Source organism: Ochotona curzoniae, unplaced genomic scaffold, assembly GCF_017591425.1.
Source record: "Ochotona curzoniae isolate NIBS_2020 unplaced genomic scaffold, NIBS_Ocur_1.0 patch258, whole genome shotgun sequence".
Classification (NCBI taxonomy): domain Eukaryota; kingdom Metazoa; phylum Chordata; class Mammalia; order Lagomorpha; family Ochotonidae; genus Ochotona; species Ochotona curzoniae.
This window is the reverse complement of record NW_024466815.1, coordinates 763975-789426: the sequence shown is the minus strand read 5'-3', so window position 1 is coordinate 789426 and position 25452 is coordinate 763975. Positions and strand designations below refer to the sequence as shown.

At 57.5% G+C, this 25452-nt stretch overlaps 2 protein-coding genes across 4 annotated transcripts in view; one reads left to right on the top strand and one right to left on the bottom strand.

The window, feature by feature from the left end:
- Positions 1 to 153: 153 nt before the first annotated feature.
- On the top strand, positions 154 to 15892 carry LOC121166877 (mitogen-activated protein kinase kinase kinase kinase 1). Of its 2 annotated transcripts, none has more exons than XM_040996200.1 (31): positions 154 to 354; positions 530 to 587; positions 716 to 806; positions 1478 to 1542; positions 2669 to 2724; positions 2847 to 2894; positions 3038 to 3080; positions 3193 to 3265; positions 3595 to 3726; positions 3977 to 4039; positions 4128 to 4209; positions 4463 to 4579; positions 4731 to 4809; positions 5422 to 5480; positions 5562 to 5605; positions 5683 to 5727; positions 6404 to 6446; positions 6788 to 6950; positions 7045 to 7127; positions 8193 to 8277; positions 8950 to 9026; positions 9116 to 9176; positions 10309 to 10417; positions 10521 to 10579; positions 10765 to 10868; positions 11382 to 11556; positions 11773 to 11835; positions 12001 to 12090; positions 12174 to 12244; positions 12759 to 12814; positions 15703 to 15892. In XM_040996200.1, the coding sequence occupies exons 1-31, from the start codon at positions 256 to 258 to the stop codon at positions 15770 to 15772; spliced, it is 2463 nt and encodes an 820-aa protein (XP_040852134.1). In that variant the 5' UTR covers positions 154 to 255; the 3' UTR covers positions 15773 to 15892. The 2 variants fall into 2 exon arrangements, with proteins under 2 accessions (XP_040852134.1, XP_040852133.1); XM_040996199.1 differs by having other exon boundaries at positions 155 to 354; positions 8184 to 8277.
- An 80-nt stretch (positions 15893 to 15972) lies between these two features.
- Positions 15973 to 25452, bottom strand: part of LOC121166876 (ryanodine receptor 1-like) — a 101470-nt gene continuing 91990 nt past the window's right edge. For both annotated transcript variants that reach the window (XM_040996198.1, XM_040996196.1), the window contains 13 exons: positions 24565 to 24651; positions 23737 to 23988; positions 22958 to 23088; positions 21540 to 21582; positions 20440 to 20570; positions 20280 to 20340; positions 19900 to 20046; positions 19620 to 19754; positions 17155 to 17311; positions 16767 to 16831; positions 16524 to 16624; positions 16310 to 16361; positions 15973 to 16194 (listed from right to left, as the gene is read on the bottom strand). In XM_040996198.1, the coding sequence (XP_040852132.1) occupies positions 16099 to 16194; positions 16310 to 16361; positions 16524 to 16624; positions 16767 to 16831; positions 17155 to 17311; positions 19620 to 19754; positions 19900 to 20046; positions 20280 to 20340; positions 20440 to 20570; positions 21540 to 21582; positions 22958 to 23088; positions 23737 to 23988; positions 24565 to 24651 (1458 nt within the window). In that variant the 3' untranslated portion in view covers positions 15973 to 16098. The remainder of the gene's footprint in view (positions 16195 to 16309; positions 16362 to 16523; positions 16625 to 16766; positions 16832 to 17154; positions 17312 to 19619; positions 19755 to 19899; positions 20047 to 20279; positions 20341 to 20439; positions 20571 to 21539; positions 21583 to 22957; positions 23089 to 23736; positions 23989 to 24564; positions 24652 to 25452) is intronic.

The following is a 25452-nucleotide window of genomic DNA, read 5'->3' as shown; positions in this document are numbered from 1 at the left end:
GGAGGGGTCCCCTGGGTCCCTAGGCAGGCTGCTCTTCACAGGCTTTGGGAGCCCAGGGGACAGGGGGTGGAGCCGTTTGCCCAGGCCTGCAGCTGGGGCAGGAAGCGAGAGTGGGGAAGGGGGAGGCCACAGCCCACAGAGACAGGCAGGCGGGTGCAGGGCTTGTGGGGAGGGAAGGAGGGAGGGAGGTGCCAGCGCTGGAGCCCTGAGGCCCTGCTGGCCCCTGGGCACAGGCCCAGCTCCAGCCCCCCAGGGATGGACCTCGTGGACCCCGACATCTTCAACAGGGACCCCCGGGACCACTACGACCTGCTTCACCGGCTGGGTGGCGGCACCTATGGGGAAGTGTTCAAGGTGAGGAAGCCCCCCTCTGCGGCTCGTTGCCCTGAAAATTGTGTTCTTTGACGGGGAAGGGGCGGTGAGGCCTCCAGCAAGCAGGGGGGTGCTGGAGGGTTCCAGCGCCTGGCCTTGGCTCGGGGATGCCAGGGACAACTGGAACCCCTCCAACCGTAATCCTCCGCTTTACAAGGCTCGGGACAAGGTGTCAGGGGATGTGGTGGCCTTGAAGATGGTGAAGATGGAGCCTGGTGAGCCTAGGGGCCTGGGACCCCTTCCCTGCTGCCCAGTCCCTTACACACACACACACACACACACACACAGACTCCTCCATCTGCGTTCCTTAGAGCTGCCTTTCTCTCCCCACCACCATTCGCAGACGACGATGTCTCCACCCTCCAGAAGGAAATCCTCATGTTGAAGACTTGCCGGCACGCCAACATCGTGGCCTACCACGGCAGTTATCTCTGGTGACGCGCCTCAGCCTTCGCCCTGAGCTGGGGTCCTCTTTGCCCAGGGGTGGGGGTGGGGGAGCACCTGCCGACCCTAATCTCTCATCCTGTACCTCCCATCTTTATCTGGGGCACTCCTCTACTCCCGAACCCCACTTTTCTGATCAGAGTACCCCAGTCCAGAACAGTTGATGTCTTATAGTAACCCGCTTACAAGTCAGCTCCCCCAACGACTCAGGCCTTGCCATTCTGTCCTTTGCACCCTCTGGCTCTTTATATTGGGAACAAAGTCCCTTGATATTGCAGGTGTCCCAAGACACTTCAGGGGTCTCCAGGCAGTGCACCCTGTGCCCTCCTCCCACCCCTACCTCCTCCATACTTCCACAATCTTGCGTGTATGAGATAGCAGTGGGGTTGCGGCCTGAGTCCCACACCCCCAAAACCTAGGTTTAAGTCAAGCGGCCCGTGTGCACAATTTCCTTTCTGAACTTCTACTTCTACATCTGTGAAACGGGAATGGAGCCAGCCCCTTTGGGTGGGCAGGGGAAGGGAGGGAGGGAGACACTGTGCCTGGGTGTGGGTGTGGAGGTTCTCACTGAACTAGGGCAGGACAGCCAGCCGGAGCTTGCCTGGGACCCCCACCTTCTTGCTGCTGTTAGCCCAGTGATCATGACTGTGACCCCTTGCAGGCTGCAGAAGCTCTGGATTTGCATGGAATTCTGCGGAGCTGGTTCGCTCCAGGACATCTACCAAGGTTAGAGGAGGGGCTGGAGGGGGGCTGGACGCCTCCCCACCCCTCATATCCACACCTCTCCCCACCTCGCTGGGTTTGTCTGCGGGAGCTATTTTTCTGATGGGCCTTTCAAACAAGGAAGCTGTTTTCTGGTGCCGAGCTCCTGGGCCTGGTCCACCAGCCTTCCCACAACTTCTCCAGTCTCAGTCACTCTGCAGCTGGTGCCCCCATCCCTCACCCCCTCCCCACCCTCCGGCTTGGTCCTCATGTCTCTGCCTTTCCTTGGATGTCTCAGTGGGCCTGTGTTTTCTGGACCTGATCTCTTGATTAGCCTGCTTCTCGCTTTCTTGGCAGGGGGTGGGATGTCTCTGGCCACCTCCCTTCGTGGGTCTGTCTCTGCCCCTTTTCTGTCTGTCTGGGTTGTTCCCTCCCCTACTCCCTCCCTGTTGTCTCCTCACAGCATGTCTGCCACAGTTGGGAACTGTCCCCCTTCTCTGCCCTCTTTTGGTACAGTCTCGTCGCCCCTGAGCCAACCCACGAGAAGCCCCCACCCCTCGCCACGTGTGTTCCACAGTTGGTGGGGGAGGTCTGAGCCTACGCAGGCTGGCCAAGCTCACCTCCCACGATCTTCCTCTCTCCCTCCCTGCACTTTACTGCTTTCCATCCCACCCCTGCGCTGGCTGTTCCTCTTCCTACCCTCGCTCCCACCCCACTCCGGGGCCAGGCCTTGGGTCCACACGACTGCTGAGCCCTTAGAATAACCATCGCTGACCACCTGTGGCAAGTGCTGTAACCCTTCCCACACGTACTTCCTGTTGTCTTGTCTGCCTTTTTTCCTTCTATTTCTGAGCACCTTGCATGTGATGCGGTGCCCTCACTGTCTTGCCTCCTGCCTGCCCTCCTCCCCCACCCCCGCCCACCTGTCCTATCCCCTGGACGGTGCTCTCCCCGAGGGCCTGGGTGTCACCGCTGTGTCACCTGTGCCTGGCACACAGTCCCTGCCTGCTGAGGGACTGTCCCCCTCCAGCCTGCTTCCCCGCATGGCCACTACATCTCCCCTTGCCCCCAACCCGACCTGTTCTGTGCTCCCCAGAAGGCACCCATGGGTGGGGGTCAGGGCCCTCCCCAACACACACCCCTTTTGCAGTGACAGGTTCCCTGTCGGAGCTTCAGATCAGCTATGTCTGCCGGGAGGTGCTGCAGGTAAGGAGAGGCCTAGAGGGCGAGGTGGGTGGAGTCAGAACCCCCTGCAGTCCCCATCCTGCTATGCCATGCCCACTGTCCCCGCTCAGCCCTCACAGTCTCCTCGCCTGCCCTCTCCCCAGGGACTGGCCTACCTACACTCACAGAAGAAGATCCACCGAGACATCAAGGTGGGGATGGGGCAGGGGTGCCACTGAGGGCTGTGCCACGCATTGGGATGACACCGTCCATCTAGGGGACTCAGGGGGGTCAGGGTACACTGTAGGGGGCCACAGAGGAGGGTCTGCCGCTCAAGCCCCTCCCGTGTTCCTAGGGAGCCAACATTCTTATCAATGACGCTGGGGAGGTCCGACTGGGTGAGTGGGTGAGCGCGGCTGGTGGGGGAGGTGGCTGGGGGTGGTCAGGGGAGGCTGACAGAGGGGACCCAGGTCACTGACTCTCTTACTCTCTCCCTCCGCTGGCCTGCAGCGGATTTTGGGATCTCTGCCCAGATCGGGGCGACACTGGCCAGACGGCTCTCTTTCATCGGGACACCCTATTGGTGAGGGGCATCAGGCGGGTGGCTGGGGCTGGGGGAGTACGGTGGGCATTGGTGGCTTTCCCACACGGGTCCCTGACTCAGTCCTACCTCCCCAGTGGGCCTCTCCAGCCGTTCCATGGCCTGTCTCTCTACCTGGCACGGCTCTCTTCCGGATGCCACCTCTTCTTATTCCCCTCCCCGCTACCATCCTGCTTATTTCTGTCCCTCACTAGTTCCTGCCTCAGTGTCCTTCTCCAGCACACAGCCCCTTGCCCCACCACTTCCCCTCCCTTACCTGTGCCACCACTGGTTCTCTGAGGGTCTCTGCCTCCTCTTCCTCCACCCGCCAGGATGGCTCCAGAAGTGGCCGCCGTGGCCCTGAAGGGGGGCTATAACGAGCTGTGTGACATCTGGTCTCTGGGCATCACAGCCATTGAGCTGGCTGAGCTCCAGCCCCCCCTGTTTGATGTGCACCCCCTCAGGTAGGCAGGTGTGGTGATGGTGGTGATGGGGGCTGCCCAGAGACCCTGCCCAGCCCTCAGGAGCCACCAGCAAAAAAAACCTCCTTTCAGCCCCCCGCACTGGAAACCCCCAACTCATGAACCCCCCTTCTGAGCCTTCCCCTGCATGGCTTCCCTGGGGGAATGCATCCTTCCAATGCTATCGCTCCCCGTTCCCCATAAAGCCACGATATGGGGTTGCTGAGCCCTAACTTCCTTCCCTGCGTCCCAGAGTCCTCTTCCTCATGACCAAGAGCGGCTACCAGCCTCCTCGGCTGAAAGAGAAGGGCAAATGGTAAGAGAGGGAAGAGGGGTGTGGGGGATGGGAGAAGGCTGGGGCAGAGCCAGGGCAGTGCCTGACCCCTCATGCCCTCACCCCCAAGGTCGGCCGCCTTCCATAATTTCATCAAGGTCACGCTCACCAAGAGCCCCAAGAAACGGCCCAGTGCTGCCAAGATGCTCACTGTGAGTGTTTCCTGGGGAGAAGCCCTCTGGAGTTCTGTCATCTTGGGGTGCCATTCTGCAGAGCTATGTCCTTAGCAGTGCTTGGGATCTGCCCCCTCAGATTTCACAGCTCCCCTGAGCTGCTGGAACTTACAAGTCCCCGCCAGATCCCCCAAACTTCCCTGCCCCCCTCAACCCTGCCTCCAGAATGTCTCAGCAATCACGGTCTCCAGGGGCCTCGGCCTCGGCCCGCTCAGCAATCTTCCTCCTGCAGCACCAGATGGTGTCCCAGCCTGGGCTGAGCAGAGCCCTCATCCTAGACCTTCTGGACAAGTTGAGGAACCCCGGGAAGGGGCCGCTGGGGGGTGAGAATGAGGACGACGAGCCGGAGGTGAGCCTTGGTGGACAGCGCCCCCTCGCCCTGGCCTGAGAGACGCCAAGGCCGCGTGCTTGGCACACCGCGGAGCGCGTGGAGGGCAACGGGGAGAGCGGGGTGTGAGGCTTTAGGGGCTGTGTGCCCTATGACTGTCCCCTCTGCCCAGCTGCCCCCGGCCATCCCGCGGCGGATCCGATCCACCCACCGCTCCAGCTCTCTGGGAATTCCAGACGCAGACTGTTCTCGTGAGTAGAGAAGACTTGAGGTGGGGGATCCCCAGGACCTGTAATAAACTGGAGAGACCCCTCATCCCGGCTCTCACACCATAAGGGTCCAGAGTGCCTATAAAATGACCACAGACCCCACCCCCCATACCCACACCCCCCCTGAGGCCTCAGACGCCTCCTCTGAGGGTAGGTAAGTGGACGCCAGCCCCAGCGCTGCTTCCAATGCCACCTGCTGAAGGGAGGCAGTAACAGCTGAAGCCCTTTGACGCCTGCCACCCATATGGGAGACCCAGACCGAGTTCTCACTTCCTTGCAGCCAGCCCAGCCCCAGCTCTTGCTGGCATCTGGGAAAAAGAACCCGAAGGTGCAAGACTTCTCTGCCCGCCTTTACAATAAACAGAAAGAAAGTGGAAGTTTGTACTTAGAAATCTGGGTCAGGACTTGCATCACCCTTGTTGACCCTGAAATCAGACTGCCTGGAGCCGCTTTTGGTCCCATTTCCCTGGTGCCAAACTTTGACATCCCCAAACCAAGACCCCAAATCCTAAAGATGGACCCCAATGCCCAAATCCTCCTCACAGCCCCCAGCTCCCAGCTGGTGATATCCTGCCTCTCCCTCCCCCAACACAGGGCGGCACATGGAGTTCAGGAAACTCCAAGGCCTGGAGAACAGACCCACGACCCACACGGTGAGAGACCCCCTTGCTTTCCCCCACACCCCTCTCCTGCCGTTCCCCCCAGGCTGGCCTGACCCTGTGCCCATCCCACAGGCTGGCCTGCAGCCCCCTGCAGATTTCCAAAGCGGCAGCCCCAGGTGAGGGGGACCCTGGGTGGGGAGGGGGCTGGGATGGCACAAGCCACTCCTGGAAGCTCATGCCAGTCACTTCCTAGGAGGGACCTGTCTGAGTCAGACGACGACTATGACGACGTGGACATGTAAGAGAGGCCCCGGCCCAGCTCCCCAGGCTCGGCCCCACCTTGATCCCATCTCCTTCAATGCTTCTGCCTTCCACCTTCTCTCCTCTGCAGCCCTGGTCCCCAAGCCGACCTCACCCTCCACCCTTTTACCTCCAACCTTGGATCCCAGTCCAACCCCAAATGCAGTATTTACACTTTCTTTCTGCTTCTTACATGGCCTTTGATGTGACCCACAACTTCCAGCATTCACCTGTATTCACCATGGGTGTGTCCTAGATTCTTCCAAAATCTTCTAGAATATTCTAACCTAGCCACAGGCCTTTTCTTGCCTCTTCCTTGGCCCTGGGCTTCAGCGGCACCCCAGTCTCAAACTTTTCTTGAATGTTCTTCTGACCTTTGAGTCCCTTATCCTCCACCATTCTTGCTCAACTTCAGCCTGGACCTTCGCCCTGGAAATTTCCCAAAAGCCAGACCCTCAGTCCCAGTCCCAGCCCAGGCCCCGTCTCTCCCCAGGCCCTGGGTCAGCTTCAGGGTGCCCTGGTTCATTCACTCCACTGTAGTCTGTGCATCAGGTCTCTGAGGAATGCTGGATTCCCAGTGGGAACCTGACCCAAGGAAATTACCCCAGTCCCAGGCCTGCAGCCCCCTCACATTCTGGCTGCCTCAACCCCTCTGACCCATCTTTGTGTTTCAGCCCCGCCCCTGCCGAGGACATGCCTCCTCCACTACCCCCCAAGGTAAGGCACTGGAGGCCAGAGACCATGTCCTTGGACCTTAGGGCTGGACATAGGGGTGCGGGACTGCGCTCAGGGATCTGCCCGTGGCCTCCCTGGACGTGCTAGGGCTAAGGGTTATCTTTAGCCTCAGGTCCCTAGAACCCCACCTCTGCTACTCCCAGCATGAACCCTTCAGTGTCTGGAGGTGCTGATGAGGGGAGGGCAGAGAATAACAGGTGGTGGAGGGGTGGGGTGGGGAGGGTCTGAGCCCTGGCTCCCTGGGGGTTGGGCCTGTGTGGAGCTGGCTTCTCCCTGCTTTTGCTCATCTGATGCCTCCCCCATGCTCCTCCCTGTCTCCGAAGCCCAAGTTCCGTTCTCCATCCGAAGAGGGTTCTGGGGGCGCTGGGGATGAGGGGCAGCTGAGCCCGGGGGTGCTGGTCCGGTGTGCCAGCGGGCCTCCTCCATGCACCCCCCGTCTTGGGCCTCCCCCAGTCGCCCGCAGCCCCCACCTCACTGCCCATTCAGGTAATGGGGTGGGCTGGCGGGGGTGGGGGATTGGAGGAACGGAGTTAGGGGCTTTGGAGGCCGACTTTCCCCTTCCCTTCCCTGCCCCCTCCAGAACCCTCTCTGTGGAACCCACCCTCCCGGGAGCCAGACCAGCCCCCACTGTTGCCCCCCAAGAAGGAAAGGCTGAGGAGAAAGGTGAGGGCCAGGTGTACTGGGGACATAGCAGGGGTGGAGCTGGAGGGGCTAAGGTGATGCTTATTGAAGCATCGCAATCCTAGCAGTGGATGGCTGTGGAGCACTTCCTGTGTGGCAGATGGGTTGCGGGGGACAGGGAGGGACAGCAGCTGTCACAGAGACACATCTCTCAGAGTCCCCCATCTCACACTTGGGGAGACTAGGGCCCAGCAATTCAAGTATACTCACGTGCCTTCTCTGAAGAACCTAGAATCTGGTGCTTTGTTAAGGAATTCTTTATTTGAAAGGCAGAGTGACACAATGGGCGAGAAAGAGAGATTTTCCATCTGCTGGTTCACTTCCTGGATGGCAGCACCAGCTGGGTCTGGGCCAGGCTGAAGCCAGAAGCCTGGAACTCCCCCCCAGGTCTCCCATGTGGGTGGCAGGGGCTCAAGTACGTGGGCCTCCTTCACTACCTTCCCAAGCAACATTGGCAGGGAGCTAGGTAGGAAATGGAGCAGCTGGGATTTGAACCGGCCATCTGGTATGGGACACTGGTATTGGGGAGGTTTAACGCACTGCACCCCAACACCAGCCCCTCCCATATACTTCAACTCCTCTCAAACAAGGCAGATTCAGGAAAAAATCATTGTTATACTGTATTATTGCATCTGTGTATATTTTATACAGATGTAAGTTCTTTTCCTGAATATATTTTTTCACTCCCCAAAGTGCCCACAATGGCCAGGGCCAAGCTGAGAAGGCCGAAGCTGGGAGCCTAGAACTCAATCCCACATTTCCCCCATGGGTGGCGGGGACCTTGAGCCATCACTGCCACCGCCCAGGGTGCCCATGAGCAGGGTGAGGCAGGAGTCTAGACACCGTCACCTCAGCCTGTATCCTCGCCACCAGGCCTAGCGCCCACCCCTGAACAGGTGTGGCCCATGGTTTGTGGGCCCCACGGAAGCAATAGCATACCTTTGGGAAGGAAGAGGCGGGATTGGGGTCCAGACACTCCCACTCCAGTCTCAGTCCCTGCCTCTGTCCCCGTCCTCTGTCCCTTGCTCCCCACCACAGCCTGCCCAGGAATGTGCCCTTTTAGTAAAGTTGTTCAATGGCTGCCCGCTGCGAATCCACAGCACAGCCGCCTGGACGCACCCATCCACCAAAGGTGAGCCAGGGGATGGGGCGGGGATGCCATGGGGGCAGGGAGTGGCCGAACTGAAATAGGAGAGCCTGTGGGTTACCCCTGGGATCTGGGCGGGGGCGCCTGGTGTACCAGAGCAGGGTCAGCTAGAGCCTAGGGGCAGAGATTGGGGACAGTGTTGGGGGTTAGGCATCTTGGGGATCAGAAAGCAGTGGGAGCAGCAGTGTAGTGACCAGAGATGGACGAGGCAAGCTCAGTGAAGGATTGTGCTTAAACCGCTGCAGGGCTGTAGGCCCTCATAGCTGTCAGAACTGGGGGATCCGTGCCGAGATGGGGTTATACAGATGAGATGGGGCTCTGAAGTGTGGGGGATGGGGACAGGAATGGGGGCCACTGGGGGAAGAGCAGCAGGTCTCAGATTAGAGGTCAGAAGGTGTGGGTTTCCTAGTCGGAGGTGGCAGAACAACTGACCTGTGGGGAGTCACAGAGACAGGGAGCATGACCTTGGCCGGTGGGGCTGGTTGGGCTTTGAGTTCAGATCCCAGAAAAAGCTGAGTATATTAGTTAGGGGTGAGTGGGGATGGGTCACACCTGGAGTCCAAGGGCCTGTGTGTGGGGTTGAGCTGGTGGGGGACCCCTCAGGAACAGGAGCCTGATCCTGGTGGACCCCAGCATCCCTGCTCTCTGTCCCCTCAGACCAGCACCTGCTCCTGGGGGCAGAGGAGGGCATTTTCATCCTGAACCGAAGCGATCAGGAGGCCACGCTGGAGATGGTGAGGGGCAGCAACCTGGTGGGACATGGCAGGATGTGGGGGTGGCAGGGTCCTGGACCATTTCTGAAACCTGCCCCTCTTCTCCATAGCTGTTTCCTAACCGGACCACTTGGGTATACTCCATCAACAACGTGCTTATGTCTCTCTCAGGTCTGGCTGAGGGGCAGAGGTGGGGGCGACAGGGAGGGGGAGTTGGGAGGGCAGAGGTTAAGGTGTTAAAGGTCAGGGGTTTGAGGTGGGCCCAGCTGCAAACAGCTAATTCACTATTTCCGAAGCCCTGGGGTTTAGATCTCAGCCACTTGTCCATGGTGGGACTTAGCACAAGGAATCTCTTGCCTCAGTTTCCCCATCCGCAAAGAAAGCGCACTGTGGTCCCAGCTGCCAAATCAGTCAGTGCCAAGGTTCTCTGCAGCTTTGATGTCCAGCTGACAATCTGTTCTAATCCCACACTTTACTAAAATGAGCCAGCTGCAGATTTTTTAAAAAAATCTATTATGGTAAATATTTGGTACCAAGAAAATTTATTATTATTACTTTAAAAAGAATGAGAGAATCTTCCATCTATTTAGTTCACTCCCCAAATACCCACCATAGCATAGCATAGATGGGAGAGGCCAAAGCCAGTCACCCAGAAGAACCCCCTGTAGGTCTCCCGTGTGGGTGGCAGGGTCTCAAGGACGCACCATCTCCTGCTGCCTCCCAGGATGCGCAGTTGCCTCAAGCTGGAATTGGAAGCAGAGCCGGGACTCGAACCCAGGCACTCTGATAGGGTTGGCCCTTCTAGTCTCTTCACCACCGCATCAACACCCACCCCATGTATAAAAGAATTTCTAAACTGAGCAGGGAACAAGCCAAACAGCGGACTTAAGCTAGCTGGTAACACATAAGCGATGGCAAATAGCAGGAGAATTTCTAGATCTATGTCTTCTTCAACTTCGTAATATGAGCAGCTTCTGAAAGTTCCCAGGAGGAACATGCACGTTATGAAAAAACCCACGCAGGGATTCCGATTCCAGTGTTTGCTTTTGCCCTAAGATCAGTTTCTCTTGTAATGCATTTTCCCTCGTGGGATGGGCTAAGCACACACTGTCCCTGAGGTGGCTGCCGATACTGCGAGGGGGTCGGGAACGTGGCAGCTGTGTCTACTGCTGTTTATCGCCGCCAAGCAAAGCGGAGAGACTTGCAGGCTGGGGCAGAGGGAGGGGGCGCAGTGAAGGAGTGGGGATCAGGTGGCGGCACGTTCAGGCTCCTATAACCTCTTGCACACACACGCACACTGCAGGAAAGACCCCCCACCTGTATTCTCATAGCATCCTGGGCCTGCTGGAACGGAAAGAGGCCAGAACTGGAAGTCCCATCTCCCACATCAGCCCCCACAGGCTACTAGCCAGGTACCAGCTCCCTGGGGGCTCTTGGGGGGCTCCTAAGGTCTCCCTGCCCCCAGCCCAACTCCCTGGGCTGTCCCACCACCCTTCATACCCATCTGTCTTGCAGGAAGAACATGGTCTCCACCAAGATACAGGACACCAAAGGCTGCCGGGCGTGCTGTGTGGGTGAGCCAGGATGCGGGAACTTGCAGGGATGGCGGGAGGAAGAGGAGAGTGGGTGGGCTGGCATTCCCTTCTGTTAGGTCCGGGAGGGCGGGAGCCGTGGGAAGCTGGTGGGGCAGGGGCAGGTGTGTGGGGGGAGAGGACCTGGGCCTGACCCACGCCCCCACTCCTCATGTCCACACCCGCAGCGGAGGGTTCCAGTTCAGGAGGCCCCTTCCTGTGCGGGGCCTTGGAGACGTCGGTGGTCCTGATGCAGTGGTACCAGCCCATGAACAAGTTCCTGCTTGTCCGGGTAAGGAAGGGCAGGACCCGGGTCTCCTAGGAGACCCCGTTCGGGAGCGGGATGGGGGGGTAGGGACCGTTTCCTCGGCTTTTCTAAAGGAAGTTTCGCGGATTTCGAGGCCCCGGGTCTTTGGGGGGCGTACTTTCCTGTCCCCCGGGTGACACGCCCGCCCCAACCCCGCAATGGAAGCCACACCCCCTCAGCCTCGAAAGCTGCATCACCTGGGCCCTCTGAGACCCGAGCCCCTGCCACGTCCAGCCGGCGTCTCCTCAGACTGAGAGACCCCGGAAATGCTGCGGAAACCCCAGGCCGGCTCCAGGCCACGCCCTCCACGGCCCCGCCCCCAGACACGCATCAGCCCCGCCCCTTCTGGGCCTGCTCTCGCTCTCGGCCCTAGTCTCCCCGACCACGCCCCTCCCCGGCTTGCTCCTGAGCTTGCTCTCGGCCACGCCCCTCCCCGGCCACGCCCCTGGCCTCTTAGCCACGCCCCCTGAGCTCGCCTCCCTCCCCCGTGGCCTGCAGCAGGTGCTGTTCCCACTCCCCACGCCTCTGCCGGTTTTCGCGCTGCTGACCGCGCCTGGCTCCGAGCTGCCCTCGGTGTGCATCGGCGTGAGCCCCGGGCGGCCGGCCAAGTCCGTGCTCTTCCACACGGTGCGCTTCGGCGCGCTCTCCTGCTGGCTGGGCGAGATGAGCACGGGTGAGCCGGGGGTCTCGCGGAGGGTGAGACTGAGGGGCGGAATTGGGGCAAGGCTTAGGCGGGTCTCACGTCACAGGTGCGACTGAAAATGGGCGGGATTTTAGCCTGCTTGCTTGGGACCTAAAGGCTTGTCTAACATAGGGTCCGGGCTTGGTGTGGTGCAGGGAAAAGGTAAGGGGGTAGAGTTGGTCCTTACGGCCCCCTCCTCTCAAACAGAGCACAAGGGGCCAGTGCAGGTGACCCAGGTAGAGGAAGACATGGTGATGGTGTTGATGGACGGTATGAGCCCTCCTCCCTCCCTCCCCTTCCTGGGTCCCCCACTCAGACGCCCAGGCCCAGACTCTCAGAAACCCGGAGCACCTTAGCTGTTTATTCCTAATTTGTTGTCTGATCCTTAGTAAAGTCCCTCCTCTCTCCCTCCCCATCCCCTCCCCTACCTTCCAGGCTCTCTGAAGTTGGTGACCCCAGAGGGCACCCCAGTCCGGGGCCTGCGCACACCCGAGATCCCCATGACAGAAGCTGTGGAAGCTGTGGGTATGTACAGGAAAGGGAAGGCCGCAGATGAGGGGTGGAGGTCCCGGGATCCCCAGGGGTAACAGGCACCGCTCTCTTCCCAGCTATGGTTGGGGGTCGGCTTCAGGCCTTCTGGAAGCATGGAGTGCAAGTGTGGGCTCCAGGCTCCGACCAGGTATGTTCCTCCATCCAGACATGCGAGCTGTGTGCACAGAGAACTGATCCAGGGTGGGAGGTTCGGGACGGGGAGTCCTCTCTGTGCCCTGGATTGAGTTCTGACCTCAGCCCTGGCTGTCTCGTGACCTGCAAGGAGCTCTGTGTCTCTCTGCACCTTGTAGAGATGGACAGGTGCTTAGAGGCATGGACCTGGCTGCCTGGATGGAGTGGCCTCTGGCAAATGGCCTCACTTCCCGGGGGTCGGCCTGTCATCTTGTGGGGAAGCCAGGGGGAGATGGACTTGGAATACCACACCTCCTGCAGTGCCTGCAGTCACGTGGCGGGGGGGCTGTGATTTCCCAGGAGAATAACCCGAGGCAGAGAAGGGGTGATGACTGGCCTGTTGTCACACCCCTGGTACACAGGGCAGGCAACGGTCTCTCTGGACCTGAGGCCGCATGGTGGAGACCTTTCCTCGCTATCTTTATGAGAGAGGGGAGGGTCTTCCGGGAGCTGACACACTTTTCCCCCAGCTGCTGCAGGAGCTGAGAGACCCCACCCTCACCTTCCGGCTGCTTGGCTCTCCCAGGTAAGGTCATGGGGGGGTGTGGACAGCGGGAAGCAAGGGGCTTCCAAGGGGTCCCCAGCCATCCATGACTTTAGCCTAGACAGTGTCCCCTGACCTCTGCTGCACTCCTGGGCTCCCACAGTCTTTTTTTTTTTTTTTACATGGCAATGGAGGGTGTATTTTCATTTTATGTATCCATTTTTAAATGCTTATTTTCATCTTCTTGAAAGGTAGGGTGTCAGAGGAGAGAAAGACCTTCGACCAAACGGTTCATTCCCCAAATGCCCACAAAAGCCTGAGCTGCATCTCCCGCGTGGGTGTCAAGGGCCCAAGTACTTGAGCCATCATCCGTTGCCCACAGGCGCGTCAGCAGGAAGCTAGCTTGGAGGCAGAGCAGCCAGGACTCAAACTGGCACTCCACTGCGTGAAGAGGGGAATCCCATGTGCAGTTTAACTTGCTGTTCCATGTGCTTGCACCCTTGTTTTATATTTTTATTTTAGTTCCTTGGCTTTAAAAAAATAACTAATAAACTTTTTCTTTGGACACAATTTCAGGTTGAGAGAAGTTGCAAAAATAATGCAAATTCTCATCTCCCTTTCACCAAGACTCTCTAGACATCAATTTTTCCTTAATCTTTCTTAAATGTTGAAAAAGTCAACTTTTTTTTTTCTGAATACTTGGGAGTATGTTGCAAACCTGTTGCCCATTTATCTCTAAGTAGTTCAGCACATGCTTCCTGAATTAAAGGGTGTGCTTTTGTGCAGCAAATCAGCTGTTACAACCAAGACAATATCGCTATCCCAGGCTTCTAACTCAAATAGCCATTCAAAGTTTCAAAGTGCTGCCCTTTATAACCAGAAAAGCTAATTATTTTCTCTGGTTCAGGATCCAATCTAGGATCATAGGGTGCATGTAGGGGTCATTTTTTGGGGTCTTTTTTTCCTGATGAGAGAGAGAGAGGGATGTCTTTGATCTTCTGATTCACTTCCCGAATGCCCACACAACCAAGGTTGGACTAGACTGAGGCTAGGAGCCAGGAATTCTGTTCCCTTCTCTCACCTGGGGAGCACAAATGCCCAGTGATTGGGCCCATTGTCTGCTGCCTCCCAGGTGCATTAGCAGGAAGCTGGGTGGGTAGAGTGGGAGACACAGCGACTCACACCAGGCTCTTTGATGTGGGATTCAGGCATCCCAAGTGGTGGTGGCTTGACCCACTGGGTCACGCTGCCCGCCCTTAGAGGATGATGAGTTCTTCAGGCTTATTTCTTTCACCATCTGACCATTTTTTAGAAGATTGCAGTGAAGCTGTTTTCTAGAATGCCCCTCAGTTAAGTTTGAGGTTTCCCGGTTATGCATTTTGGGCAGGAAAACCACAGAAGTGAGGTTGTGTCCTTTTCAGTACATGACATCAAGAGACACACACGCTGGTTTGTCCCATTACGGTGATGATGTCTTGGGTCACTCGGTGAGGGTGGGATGGCTTGTTTTCTCACTGGGTAGCTGTTCTTTTTTCCTTTGTGAGAGAGACCTTTTGGGGAGACTCTCAAAGGCTAGATATACTGTTGCTTAAATAACTTTTGCCCATTGGTTTTATTTTTAAAAAATTGTTTTTAAAGATTCACTTATTTTTACTGGAAAGTCAGATTTACACAGAGAAAGAGAGATGGAAAGATCTTCCATCCATTGGTTCACTCCCCAAGTAGCCACAATGGCCAGAGCTGAGTCAATCCAAAGCCAGGAGTCAGGAGACTTTTCTTTGTCTCCCATATGGGTGCAGAATCCCAAGGCTTTGGGCTGTCTTCCACTGCTTTCCCAGGCCAAAAGCAGGGAACTAGAAGCGAAGTGGAGCAGCCAGGATATGAACCAGTGCTCACATGGGATCCTGGCGTGTGCAAGGCGAGGACTCCAGCCACTAGGCTACTGCACTGGGCCTCATTGGTTTTATAGCCTATTGGTGATATTGCTTGCCAAATCCTCGTGTTACCACCCCCTCCGTCTCGTGTTTCTGTTATTGACACTGTAGAGTAGGGACGAGCTGTTCCTTCTCCACATCTTTTTGCTTCCACTTTTAAAAAAGTTATTTATTAATATCTAAAGAACAGACTTTGCAAACTTCATAGGTATGGCTTAGAATACTGAAATATTTTCCTCGCTCTTTCCTTCCTCCCTTTTGGCTTTTTCATGAATGCTTTTGGTTCATAATTTCAACTTGTGATCACAGGTTCAGTGCACCTCTAAATCAAGGGCCACACAGCAGAAAGACCACTGTCCCTCCAGAGTACAGCCACGGGTCATGAACCACAGTCACGAGATGTTGACCTTGCTCGTGTCCATGAAGGGGTTCTGTTTTGAACCCCACATAGTAGCTGCCACCACCATTTGTTTCTTTAGGCTGGCACGGTCTTGTTTTCATTTTCTTCTGGGGAGCGTAATCTAGGACTGTCATGTGGAGCACAGATAATTTCAGATGTAGCCCATGGGGGTCCCGTCCGGGAGCCCCTCCATCGTGTGGACCCCAAGGGGGTCTCTACAGTAATCAGAGTCTGCCCATGTGCCTCTCACCTTGCTTAAAATACTTCTGTTGCTCAGGATGGTTAGCCTTGGCCATGGCCCATGGGACGGGGCATGTCCTGCCGAACCCCTGTGGCTCTCACCTCAGCCCCCCTGCGGGGAACACTCCACCCTCCCAAGCCACCTGCAGGCTCCACCCAGCTTTGGCTGGCCTTATGGCCACGCACTGCATTCTGTGTTACCCTCCAAACTCATGCTGGTCTCCCTGTCCATTTTGTGGGCTCCTCAAAGGCTGGGGACAGGGCTCTGGGCCAGCAGGGCGCTGCCACACTTTTTTATTAACGACTTTGTGAATGAATGAATGAAACAATGACCTATGTCTCCCCTCTCTCTCCAGGCCTGTCATTGTAGAGACGCGACCAGCAGATGATCCTACTGCCCCTAGCAACCTCTACATCCAGGAATGAGTCCCCTGGTAGTGGAGGGGGTTGGGGGAGATATTGGAAACCAGTCCCTGTATCCCCCCAAAAGACACACTAGTGGTCATGTCACATCCTTGTCCTCCCAATAAATATGACGTTAGCTTCTGTCATCTTGTTTTCTGGAGGCAGACCCCCACCCCCACATTACAACAACCTGACAGCAAGTTGCCGGGGGGGTAGTGGGGTAGCACAGACTTTTTATTTCTTGGGTACAGAGAGCCTTTCCCACCCTAGAGGGGTACGTGGGAGGAGTCTGGGGGGCTTACAGAATAAGGCACTTCGGGTGGATGCGGAGGGCCAGCTGTGGCGGCTCAGCCCAGCTGGTCCTCATATTGCTTGCGGAAACAGTCACCGGCTGGGAAGAAGTCCCAACACCTCTCCTGGTACATCTTCCAGACATAAGACTCCTAGGGTTAGGGGTGGGAGGAGTCTGCCGGTCACCTCTGGAAGGCTTGATGCTTACCCAAGCCTCTCACAGCACCTGCTGTTGGGCCCATCTGTCATCCAGCAATGCCCCCTTACCTGACCAGTGTGTTCAGTCTCGTCTTTGTTGATCAGATACATCAGGAAAAACCTGCGTGTGGGAGGGTCGTGGGAACCATCAAGACCGCCCCTGGTCTTCTCGTTGGCTGGCTGGGGTGCCACGCCACCCTTTGAGACTCAGGCTAAGCAAGGCTCCCTCCCGGCAGCCACACCCTTCCCGTCCCTACTGATTGGCGGGAGCGTCCGCACTCACATGTAATTGGCCAGGTTGTGCTCCTCCAGCGTGTGTGTCTCAAAGCCGTGCGGCGTGGTGTCGAAGTAATCGCTGCCAATTCCACAGATGAAGCACTTGGTCTGTGGGTGGCCATGAGACATGAGATTTGGGACCCTCTCCACTGCCCCTGGGGGGAGCAGGGCCCTTACCCATCCTTAGCTCACACGTGCCCCTGGGGGGGCCTTTCATCCATCCTTCAGGATGGTCTTCAGCATGACTCACCTCCATGTCTTCCTTTACTTGCTCCTGCTGGTCTCGGAGCTCCCCAAAAGCATCAATGATGAGACCTGAGAGTAGCAGGGAGGGGTGGGGGTCAGGTCCCGACCTCTGCCCCATTTCCGACTCCTCCCATCCCTCTGCCCCCAACTTCCTACTCTAAAGCAGGAGCTTCCTGAGCTCTTGCTACCAGAGGCACGGAGTACCCACGTGAGGTCAGCACCTGACATGGAGGTTGATCTGACTGACACTCAGCAGGGAGACTTGTTCCAGGTCCCAAGCAGGGAAGCCTGAATCCCCGGGCCTATATTCCCAGCTACAGAACTAGCTGGCTTGTGTCTGGACCCTGAGCGCTGTCCCGCCTCCCCCAGCCACCCCCGAGGCCACTGCTGACCCTGGATGATGGCCAGCAGGATGACAATGACGAAGAAGAAGAAAGTGATGTCGAAGACCACCCGGTAGAGCTCATATTCATCGCCTGCTGGGTCCTCGATCTCGTCCCCGATGCCTCCGCCGGCTCGCACGCCCACGTACATGTGAAACAAGTAACACTGGGGGAGGGAGGACACACGAGTCATTGGTGCTGCAGACACGGGGGAGGACCTCTCAGGGCTTGTTGAGGTGGCATCAGACTGGGACAGCCCAGAAACGGCCAGGACCGCGACAAGAACGGCACAGGCAGGGATGTGAGGACAGAGGAGCGGGGAGGCCCAGGGGACAGGAGGGGACGTGGTGTGATCAGAAGCGAGCTGGGCGGAGCACGGGAAGTGCTAAGAGCCCAGGGGAGGCTTTGAGCTGGCCTGGCTGATCAGGCGAGGCTTCCTGGAAGAGGGGACCCATGTGAGCTGGAACCTGAAGGAGGTGCTGGGTAAGGAGCAGGGGTGAATGGGGTGGGAAATAGTGTTCCTGGCAGAGCAGACCATGCATGCTACGTCATCCTCGGGGAGGAAAGACTGCATGGCACGCCTGTGGGGCAACTAAAGGTGGGTTAGTGCGGCTGGAAGACAGAACCCCCGTGAGTGACAGTAGGGGAGGATAGGGTAGGGCCAGCAGTGGTCAGGGAGGGCTTCCTGTAGGAGGCAGTATGTGAGCTAAAAAGAGATATGACAAGTGAAAGAATATGTGTGTGCTTGGGCATGCATGTGTGTGTACGTGAGGGTGGCATGTGTGTGTGAATGTGTCGGGGCCAGACAACATCAGGTGCAAAGGACTTGAGTTAGAAACAAGCATACAGTTTTAGGGGAACCGAAAGAAGACCAGGAAGCCAGAAAGCAAAAAAGCAAGAGGGATTGTGGTTAGACTCAAGCAGGTCAGACACAGGTAGGCTTGGCTCTTCCTTGGCTGTGTGAGCCACGGTGGGCAACTCAAGTTCATCCCCAGGTCGTCTGAGGTCAGCAGAGCCAGTGGGGGTGGAAATATGTCCCACCTGGCCCTGGGGAAAGGCTCATGGCTGTGCTGGGCCTCAGGCCGTGGCAGCAAGGCCAGGGCTGCTGGGGCCTTGAATGGCAACCTGAGGAGCTGGACACCTCTTGTCCGGGGAAGGGTGAAGGAAGCCGATGACAAGGCCGCTTCTGGTCTGGGCCCGGGCCTCCAGTGATTGGAATCCACTCGGAGGACAGAGTGCGCAGGCGGAGCTGGCTGGGCCTGGGGACTTAGTGCACGTGGCACTGCGAGCAGCCAGCTCCTGTGCTTGGACACACAGGGTGAGCACCCTGCAGAGACCTCACAGCCAGTCAGCAAGGATGCCAGAGCAGGTGCTTTCAGCACATGCCCCATCTCACAGGCGAAGGCACCGGGGCGTGGACAGCAGCCTGTCCCGAACCATGTAGGGCAGCCCCACATCCATAATCAGTTTTCATTTTTGCATTTACTTCTTTCTTAAAAAGTTTATGCTTGGGACCAGAGAAGTGGCTTTCTGCCTATGGCCTAGGAATACAGCAGGATGACCCAAAGCCTTGGGACCCTGCACCTCTGTAGGAGGGTCCCGGCTCCCAACTTTGGATCAGATCTTCTCTGGCCATTGTGGCTATTCGGGGAGTGAGCCAGTACCAGTGGAAGGAAGATCTTCCTCTCCTTCTATCTCTGCAACTCTGCCTTTCAAATAAAAATAAATCTTAAAAAAAAAAAAAAACAGATAAGCATGATGGTTCAACTGGCTAATTTTCCACCACCAAGTGGTTAGGTTAGCCAGGTCCATGGCCTGGCTGCTTCACTTCCCATCCAGCTCCCTGCTTGTGGCCTAGGAAAGCAGCAGTGGAGGATGGCCCAAAGCCTTGGGATCCTGCACCCATGTGGGAGACCTGGAGAAAGCTCCTGGCTCCTGGCTTCAGCTCAGCTCAGCTCTAGCCATTGCAGACACTGGGCAAATGAACAAGCAGATGGAAGATCTTTCACTCTCTCTCCTCTCTGTAAATCTGCCTTTCCAATTAAAATAAATAAATCTGAAAAAAAAAAAACCCGCAAAAGCCTATGTTTATTACATTTCCCACATGGGTACAGGGACCCAAGGACCCGGGCCATCCTCTGCTGCTTCCCAGGCATATTAGCAGGGAGCTGGATGTGAAGTGGAGCAGCCATGATGTGAACCAGCATTTTAATATGGGGTGCTGGCACTGCAAGCAGAGGATTAATCTGTTGCACCATTATACTGGCCCCAAAACTGCTTTGTAAGAGTCAAATCACAGGGAAGCAGCAGCTCACATTATTACTTGTCTGGGTGCTGTTCCCGGCCACACAGACCTGCTTGTGGAACCCTGCTTGCGACAAGCCTGCGAGCTGGGTCTGCCCATGAGCCCCCTTCCTGGCTGGGAAGACCGAGCGCCAGGCCCTTGCCCACCAGCCCATGCAAGAGGGGCTCACCGTCATCATATCATCGCACTTCATGTCAGGCTCATCCTCGTCCTCACTCTTGTTGTAGAACTTCCGGAAGAAGTTGAAGGCCACCACCGTGTACAGGTAGACCACCACTGCCAGCAGGCCCACGGTCATCACCAGCTGGGGCACACAGGGCATGGGTTGGCCCCCACAGGCTTGCCATCTCATGTCCGCCCCCCACCGCCAGGGGTCTTATTGCCCTCCGCAGCCCTCTCAGCCTGTTCTTTCTTCACTCTCCCCGGCCCCTGCTGGGACCCCGTCACACCTGTTTCCCGTTGTGGGTGACCGAGGAGAGGATGGTGCGCAGCGTCTTGACCCCCATGGCGATGTCCAGCAGGTGGGCGGCAAAGAAGAAGTTGTTGTAGTGGCCCAGGAGGGACATCACCATATACCAGCCCAGGTACAGGAAAGACTGTGGGCACACGGGGGAAAGTGTGGTTGCTGTTTGAGGGTGATGACCTCCTGGGGAGTGGAGGCTGCATAGAAGGGGTAGCAGACTAGGTACTAATAAGGTACTAGAGGACAAGGGGGTCTTTGGGACACAGTCATTCCCAGGTCAACAGGGGTCAGTCTTGGCTCAATGTTTCTGGTGACCCCCACCACTCCTCCCTGCAGGGTGCCCCCCACCCGTGGGCCCCTCCTCACATTGTCGGTGAAGATCACCCCAAACTTCCAGATCTGATACTTGACATCAATAGACATGAGCCTGCGCAGGGGGAGGCAAGGGAAGCCAGAAACTTGAGGATCAGGCCCAGCTCATGCTCCGCTGACCGCCCAGACCTGCAGGGCAACCCCGGTGGCTCACCAGGTCAGTAGCCCCGGAGGGGGGTCGGGCTTGCGGTCATTGTGGGCTGTGATCTCCAGTGAGGCCAAGTCCATGCCCAGCAGCTCGGCGATGCGCTCCCGCCCGAAGATGTCCCCGTGTTTGTCCAGGACCTGCCCGGAGAGATGACAGGTAGTGCACAGGTGACTGCAGCCGGCACGTGCTGAGGACATCATGGCCAGCCCCAGGATTCTGGGGACACTCTAAACTTCGTGCGAGAAACTTAGGGGTCACCTTTCTGGAAAGGAGACAAGGGCTTTCTGCAGATCCTCTGGAGGGGAGGCAGACCCCCAAATGATAGAGGTCTTAAATTTCCTGGAACAGTTGTTGTTTGTAGGGAGGTAGTGGAGGAAGTGGAGCTGTGAAAGGAGCTCTTCCTGTCTGCCTCCTCGCATACTCTGTCCAGCCACACTGGCCTCATCTAGTGACTCCTGCCTCAGGGTCTTTGCACTGGCTGTCTCCCCATCTACTCATCACCTAGTGCCCAGCAGAAGCCTCTTCCTGCCAGCACACACACACACACACACACACCTCTCCCCTCTCTTGGTCACTTTAGTCCTGTTCACTACCCACCTCTTATCAGTATGCCCACCAGCCATCTTCCCCTTGCCAACATCAGAACCACTGTGCTGTTTACTGCTGCCTTCCGGTGCCCCAAACAATTCCTTACATACAACAGGTGTTTACTAGTTGCTTGTGGTATGAGTGAGAGATGGGAGCAGCCAGAACATGTCTGATGTTGGCTCGGGTGCCAGGTCATGCCCCCATGGCAGTTGTATGATCCTATAGGGCTGGCTCTGTCCTTACCCCACCTTGATTGTGAGGGAAACTGAGGCACAGAAGGCTGACACACACTAGGAGCAGCAGGCACCCCTGAGCGCGCAGGCGCTCACAGTTGCTACCTGCAGACAGCACAAGCCCCACACTGTTGTGTGCAGCCTCGCTGAGGAGAGTGTGAGTGCCATGCCCTTGCCCCGTGAGGAGACGGGTGACCCTCCAAGGTCACACACAAAAGCCCAGGTGTGACAGTGCTGGGACCCAGCCCGGGAGGCCCATCCACCTCCCCACGTGTGGCCTCTCACCTTCCGCTTGACAAACTTGTCCCAATAGTTGCTGGGGAAAGACCTGCCGAGAGAGAGAGACAGGCAGACACAGCAAATGCGCGTGAGCCACCACAGCCACGCCGAGCTGGAGTGAAGTGTACCTCCACCCTCACCGCCCCCACAACACATAGCAGGCTTCTCCCAGGGGGCGGGTGCAACAGGTAGCACATGGCACTCAGAGCAAAGGGTGCCAAGAGGCACCCACAGAGCTCGCAAGCGCCGGCACGTGGGTGTGGGGGGCTTCTGAGCCAGCAGCCTTGCCTCACACCCACTTTTGCAGTTTCATTTCATGTCATCTGCCGGTTCCGGCCCCTTCCCTCCCCAGCAGAAGCCCTGGCAGCTCATGAGGGCAGGGGGGCGGGTGGAATGGATGAGGAGGTACCTAGGACCCCTCAGGGCATGGCCCTCCCTGTCCTGGGGCGCTCAGATGTCCCCAGGTGGCCAGCGGTGCCCCTTCCTGCCAGCTCCGGCTGCCCTCAGCGATCATGGCTCCCCCAGCCTATCCTCGCTTTTTGCCCTGTCACCAAGAAGAAAATCCATGCTCATCTCGTGTCCCTGGGCCCACCCGAGCCCTGGGAGCCGCTGGGGCTCCAGGAGTCTGGTTTTCTCTGTTGGAGCAGTCCAGGTTTCGGAGGCAGACACTGCCTTCAACAGTCTGCACACCCTCTTCCTCCCTCCCTCCTGGCTGAGCACACAAGGCCCGTGTGAAGTACAAGCGTGGTTGACAATGACAATGTGAGCGCAGCATGTGCGCGGTGCGGTTTATCTTCCCTCCTCCTCCTCACTCCTCTTCTACTAGCAAGGACTTGGTAAGAAAATAACTTCAGGGCTGTGTGTGGCACAGTGAGTGAAGCCACCACCTGTGGTATCCCCCATGAACCTGTTCGAATCCTGGCTGCTCCGCTTCCCAATCCAGATCCCTGTTAATACATCTGGGAGACACTGGAAGATAGCCCAAGTGCTTGAGCCCTTGTACCCTCATGGGAGACCTAGACTTTTAAGGCCCCTAGCTCTGGCATGGACTAGCTCTGGCCATTGAATAAATTTGGAAAAGCGAACTAGAGAATGAAAGATTTCTCAGGGCTAGTATGTGGTGCTGCGAGTTAAGCCTCCGCCTGTAGCGCTGAAATCCCATGTGGATGCCATTTCAAGTCCTGGCTGCTCCCCTTCTGATCCAGCTTCCTGCTAATACACCTGGGAAAACAATGGAGGATGGCCCAAGAGCTTGGCCCCCTGCTACCCATGTGGGAGACCCAGATAGAATTCTGGGCTCCTAGGTTGAGACTGGACCAGCCCTGACTGTTACAGCCATTTGGGGAATAAAGCAGCAGATGGAAGATTGCTCTCTCCCCCTTCCCCTCCCACCCCAGGGAGCGAGATGGATGCTGGGAGCTTACGGTGTGTTGAGTACCAGCCGGTCCCACTGGCCCTTCACGTCATCGTCCTCAGGCTGTTCTGTGATGTAGAGGCCATCAAACTCCAGCTTCCGGGCCAGCTCCTTCTCCCGTTTAAAAATCACCAGGGGCACCTGGGTGGGGCAGGGGGAGTGGGGCAGGTGTCAGGACCCCTAGGGGAGCCTCAGTGAGACCCACAGCAATCAGAGCTGGGATGGGAGGAAGATGGGTGGGGATGGGGCAGCTGTGGGAGCCCAGAGGTGGTTCCTGATGTAGTCCAAGGCCAAAGGGCAAGACCCAAACTCAGACCGTCCTGAGTCCTGGGTGGATAGGAGAGCAGCAGCAGCTCAGCGCAGGCCGAACTCTGTGTCCAAGAGGAAAGTAAGATTTGCTGGAATCATCGGCACTTGGGGAACACACATGGGCTCTCGTAACACACCTGGCACGTGGCACAGACCTCAGTCCCATCTGACAGCCCGTGGGCCCTCACAGCTCACCACTCCCCCCAGCAGGCAAGGACACACCTGTCTTTCTACTCAGAAATGGTATGCCCTCATCTGCAGTCCATGCATGGGTGGGTGGCCCAGGACCTGACTCCTCTGCCATGACCCACATCCATTCCCTTGGCTGAAGACCCCAGCCCTGAACTCAGAGTGCTTGACCAGCCTCTGTCCTGACCAGCGTGCCACCCACCAGGGACCAGCATGCCACCCACCAGGGACCAGCACGCCACCCACAGGGAACCAGTGTGATGGCCCCCAGGGACCAGTGTGGCAGCCCACCTTGAGGCAGTTGTAACCGATAATGCAAAGGAAAGCCACCAGCGTGTGCAGCAGGCTCAGGAACCACAGGGCGGGCTCCATGTAGCCCGTGCTCTCCTCCAGGAAGTAGTAGACCATGTTCTCATCCTCATCGCCCTCGGCCTCCTCGCCAGCCCCCGAGCCCCAGCCGGAGCCACCTCCAGACCCTGCCCCGGACAGGTCCCCAGCTGCGGAGCCCTCAAAGTCATCCTCCCCTGGCGGGGAATCTGAGACCTGAAGTGGAGACAGGGAGAAGTCAGCGTGGGCGTCCTCAGAGTTCTGGCACCCAGAACCCACTCAGGGCCCTGTTACTAGCCCATTTTCCAGACGAGGAAGTTAAGGTAGAGACAGGTTAGGCACCTTGCTCCACACCATACAGCCAGTAAGTGATGGGGCCAGGACTCCACCTCACAGAAGCCAGGCTCTGGACTCTAGCAAGAATCCCTGATGGGACCCCAAGGATCTTTTCTTGTTCCCCACAAACTTTTCTCCAGCTTAACTGGATGGGTGAGTGTGGCAGGATGGGGGCTCTGCACCCAAGTTCACAGGGCTGACAAGGGGGGGTCTGTTCCCATGTTGGCTCCTGTGAACACTTGGACATCTGTGCCAGGGGCTCCTACAAACCCCCTCACCCCACAAGGGTCTCAAGCCCCAGGTGTCCAGCCTGAAGCCTCCTGAGGCCAACACTTTGCCCCTTCCTGGGACTGAGGGAAGAGAGTCCATCAGGGAACACACACGAGGCCAGGCCTCCCACCCGCCTGCCCAGAGAATGGGGAGGGCATCTTCCTGCTGGCCCCACACGGGCAGGACCTTATAAAACAGCAGGATGAAGTTGATGGCGAACGCCAAGAAGAGGGCGAGGAAGCGCAGTGTGTAGAAGTTCCGGGAGAGGTAGTTCTGCGGGTAGGATACAGAGAGGGACATCACGGACCAGCCTCCAGCCTGCACAGCCCATGCTGCCTGGTGCCCTCACAGACAGTCACCGGGCCTGGTGCCGCAAAGTGCCTGTATCTTGGGTACTTTTTGTGTGCCAAGGCCTGGATGAGGTACCATCTTGTTCAAGGCTCATGACAACTCCAGGAAGTGGGTACCGCTGCATGCCCACTGCACAGCTGAGCACACTGAGGCCCAGGGAGGTGGGGCCTAGTTCATGGTTATGGAGCCAGAGGAATATGGAGGGCTGGGGTTGGAACCGGGGCAACCCCGCTGCCATGTGCGGTCCCTGTCCACCCTGCACCCACACGACTGCATCCCTCCCTTGCTCCCTCCTCTTTCCCCCTGCCCCCGTCCCTCACTCTGCCAGTGAATTCTCATAAACCACCTACATCCAGCATACGTTTCCCCCACCTCATCCTTACCCCCGCATGTCAGGCTGGGCCTTGTCTCCCCAGTGCCCTCCTTCCTGCCTGGCCCAGATCACACCCAGGTTCTCCACAGCAGGAGCTGGGGCTACCTGAGGGCCAACAAAGGCCAAGATGGGCAGACCAAAGTGTGGAGCTGTGAACAGGTTGAGCTGGACATAGGCCATGAGGGTGGGAAGTTCTTGAGCTACAGCATGTGGGTTGGAATGCAAATTGTGAATGGGGAAAGAGTGGGGGCTACCTGTGCCTAGGTTCTGGCTATGTCTGGGTGCATCTCTGCTGCCCCCCCTTCCCTAGCCTGGGCTCCCCTCAAGGACGAGCCAGGCACGGAGTGGAG

Excerpts from the sequence above, each read along its gene's own strand:
- LOC121166877 (XM_040996199.1), top strand. The coding sequence starts at position 256 with ATGGACCTCGTGGACCCCGACATCTTCAACAGGGACCCCCGGGACCAC. Across the intron at positions 3,727-3,976 it reads TTTGATGTGCACCCCCTCAG|AGTCCTCTTCCTCATGACCA; the intron begins GTAGGCAGGTGT and ends CCTGCGTCCCAG. Across the intron at positions 4,580-4,730 it reads ATGAGGACGACGAGCCGGAG|CTGCCCCCGGCCATCCCGCG; the intron begins GTGAGCCTTGGT and ends CCCTCTGCCCAG.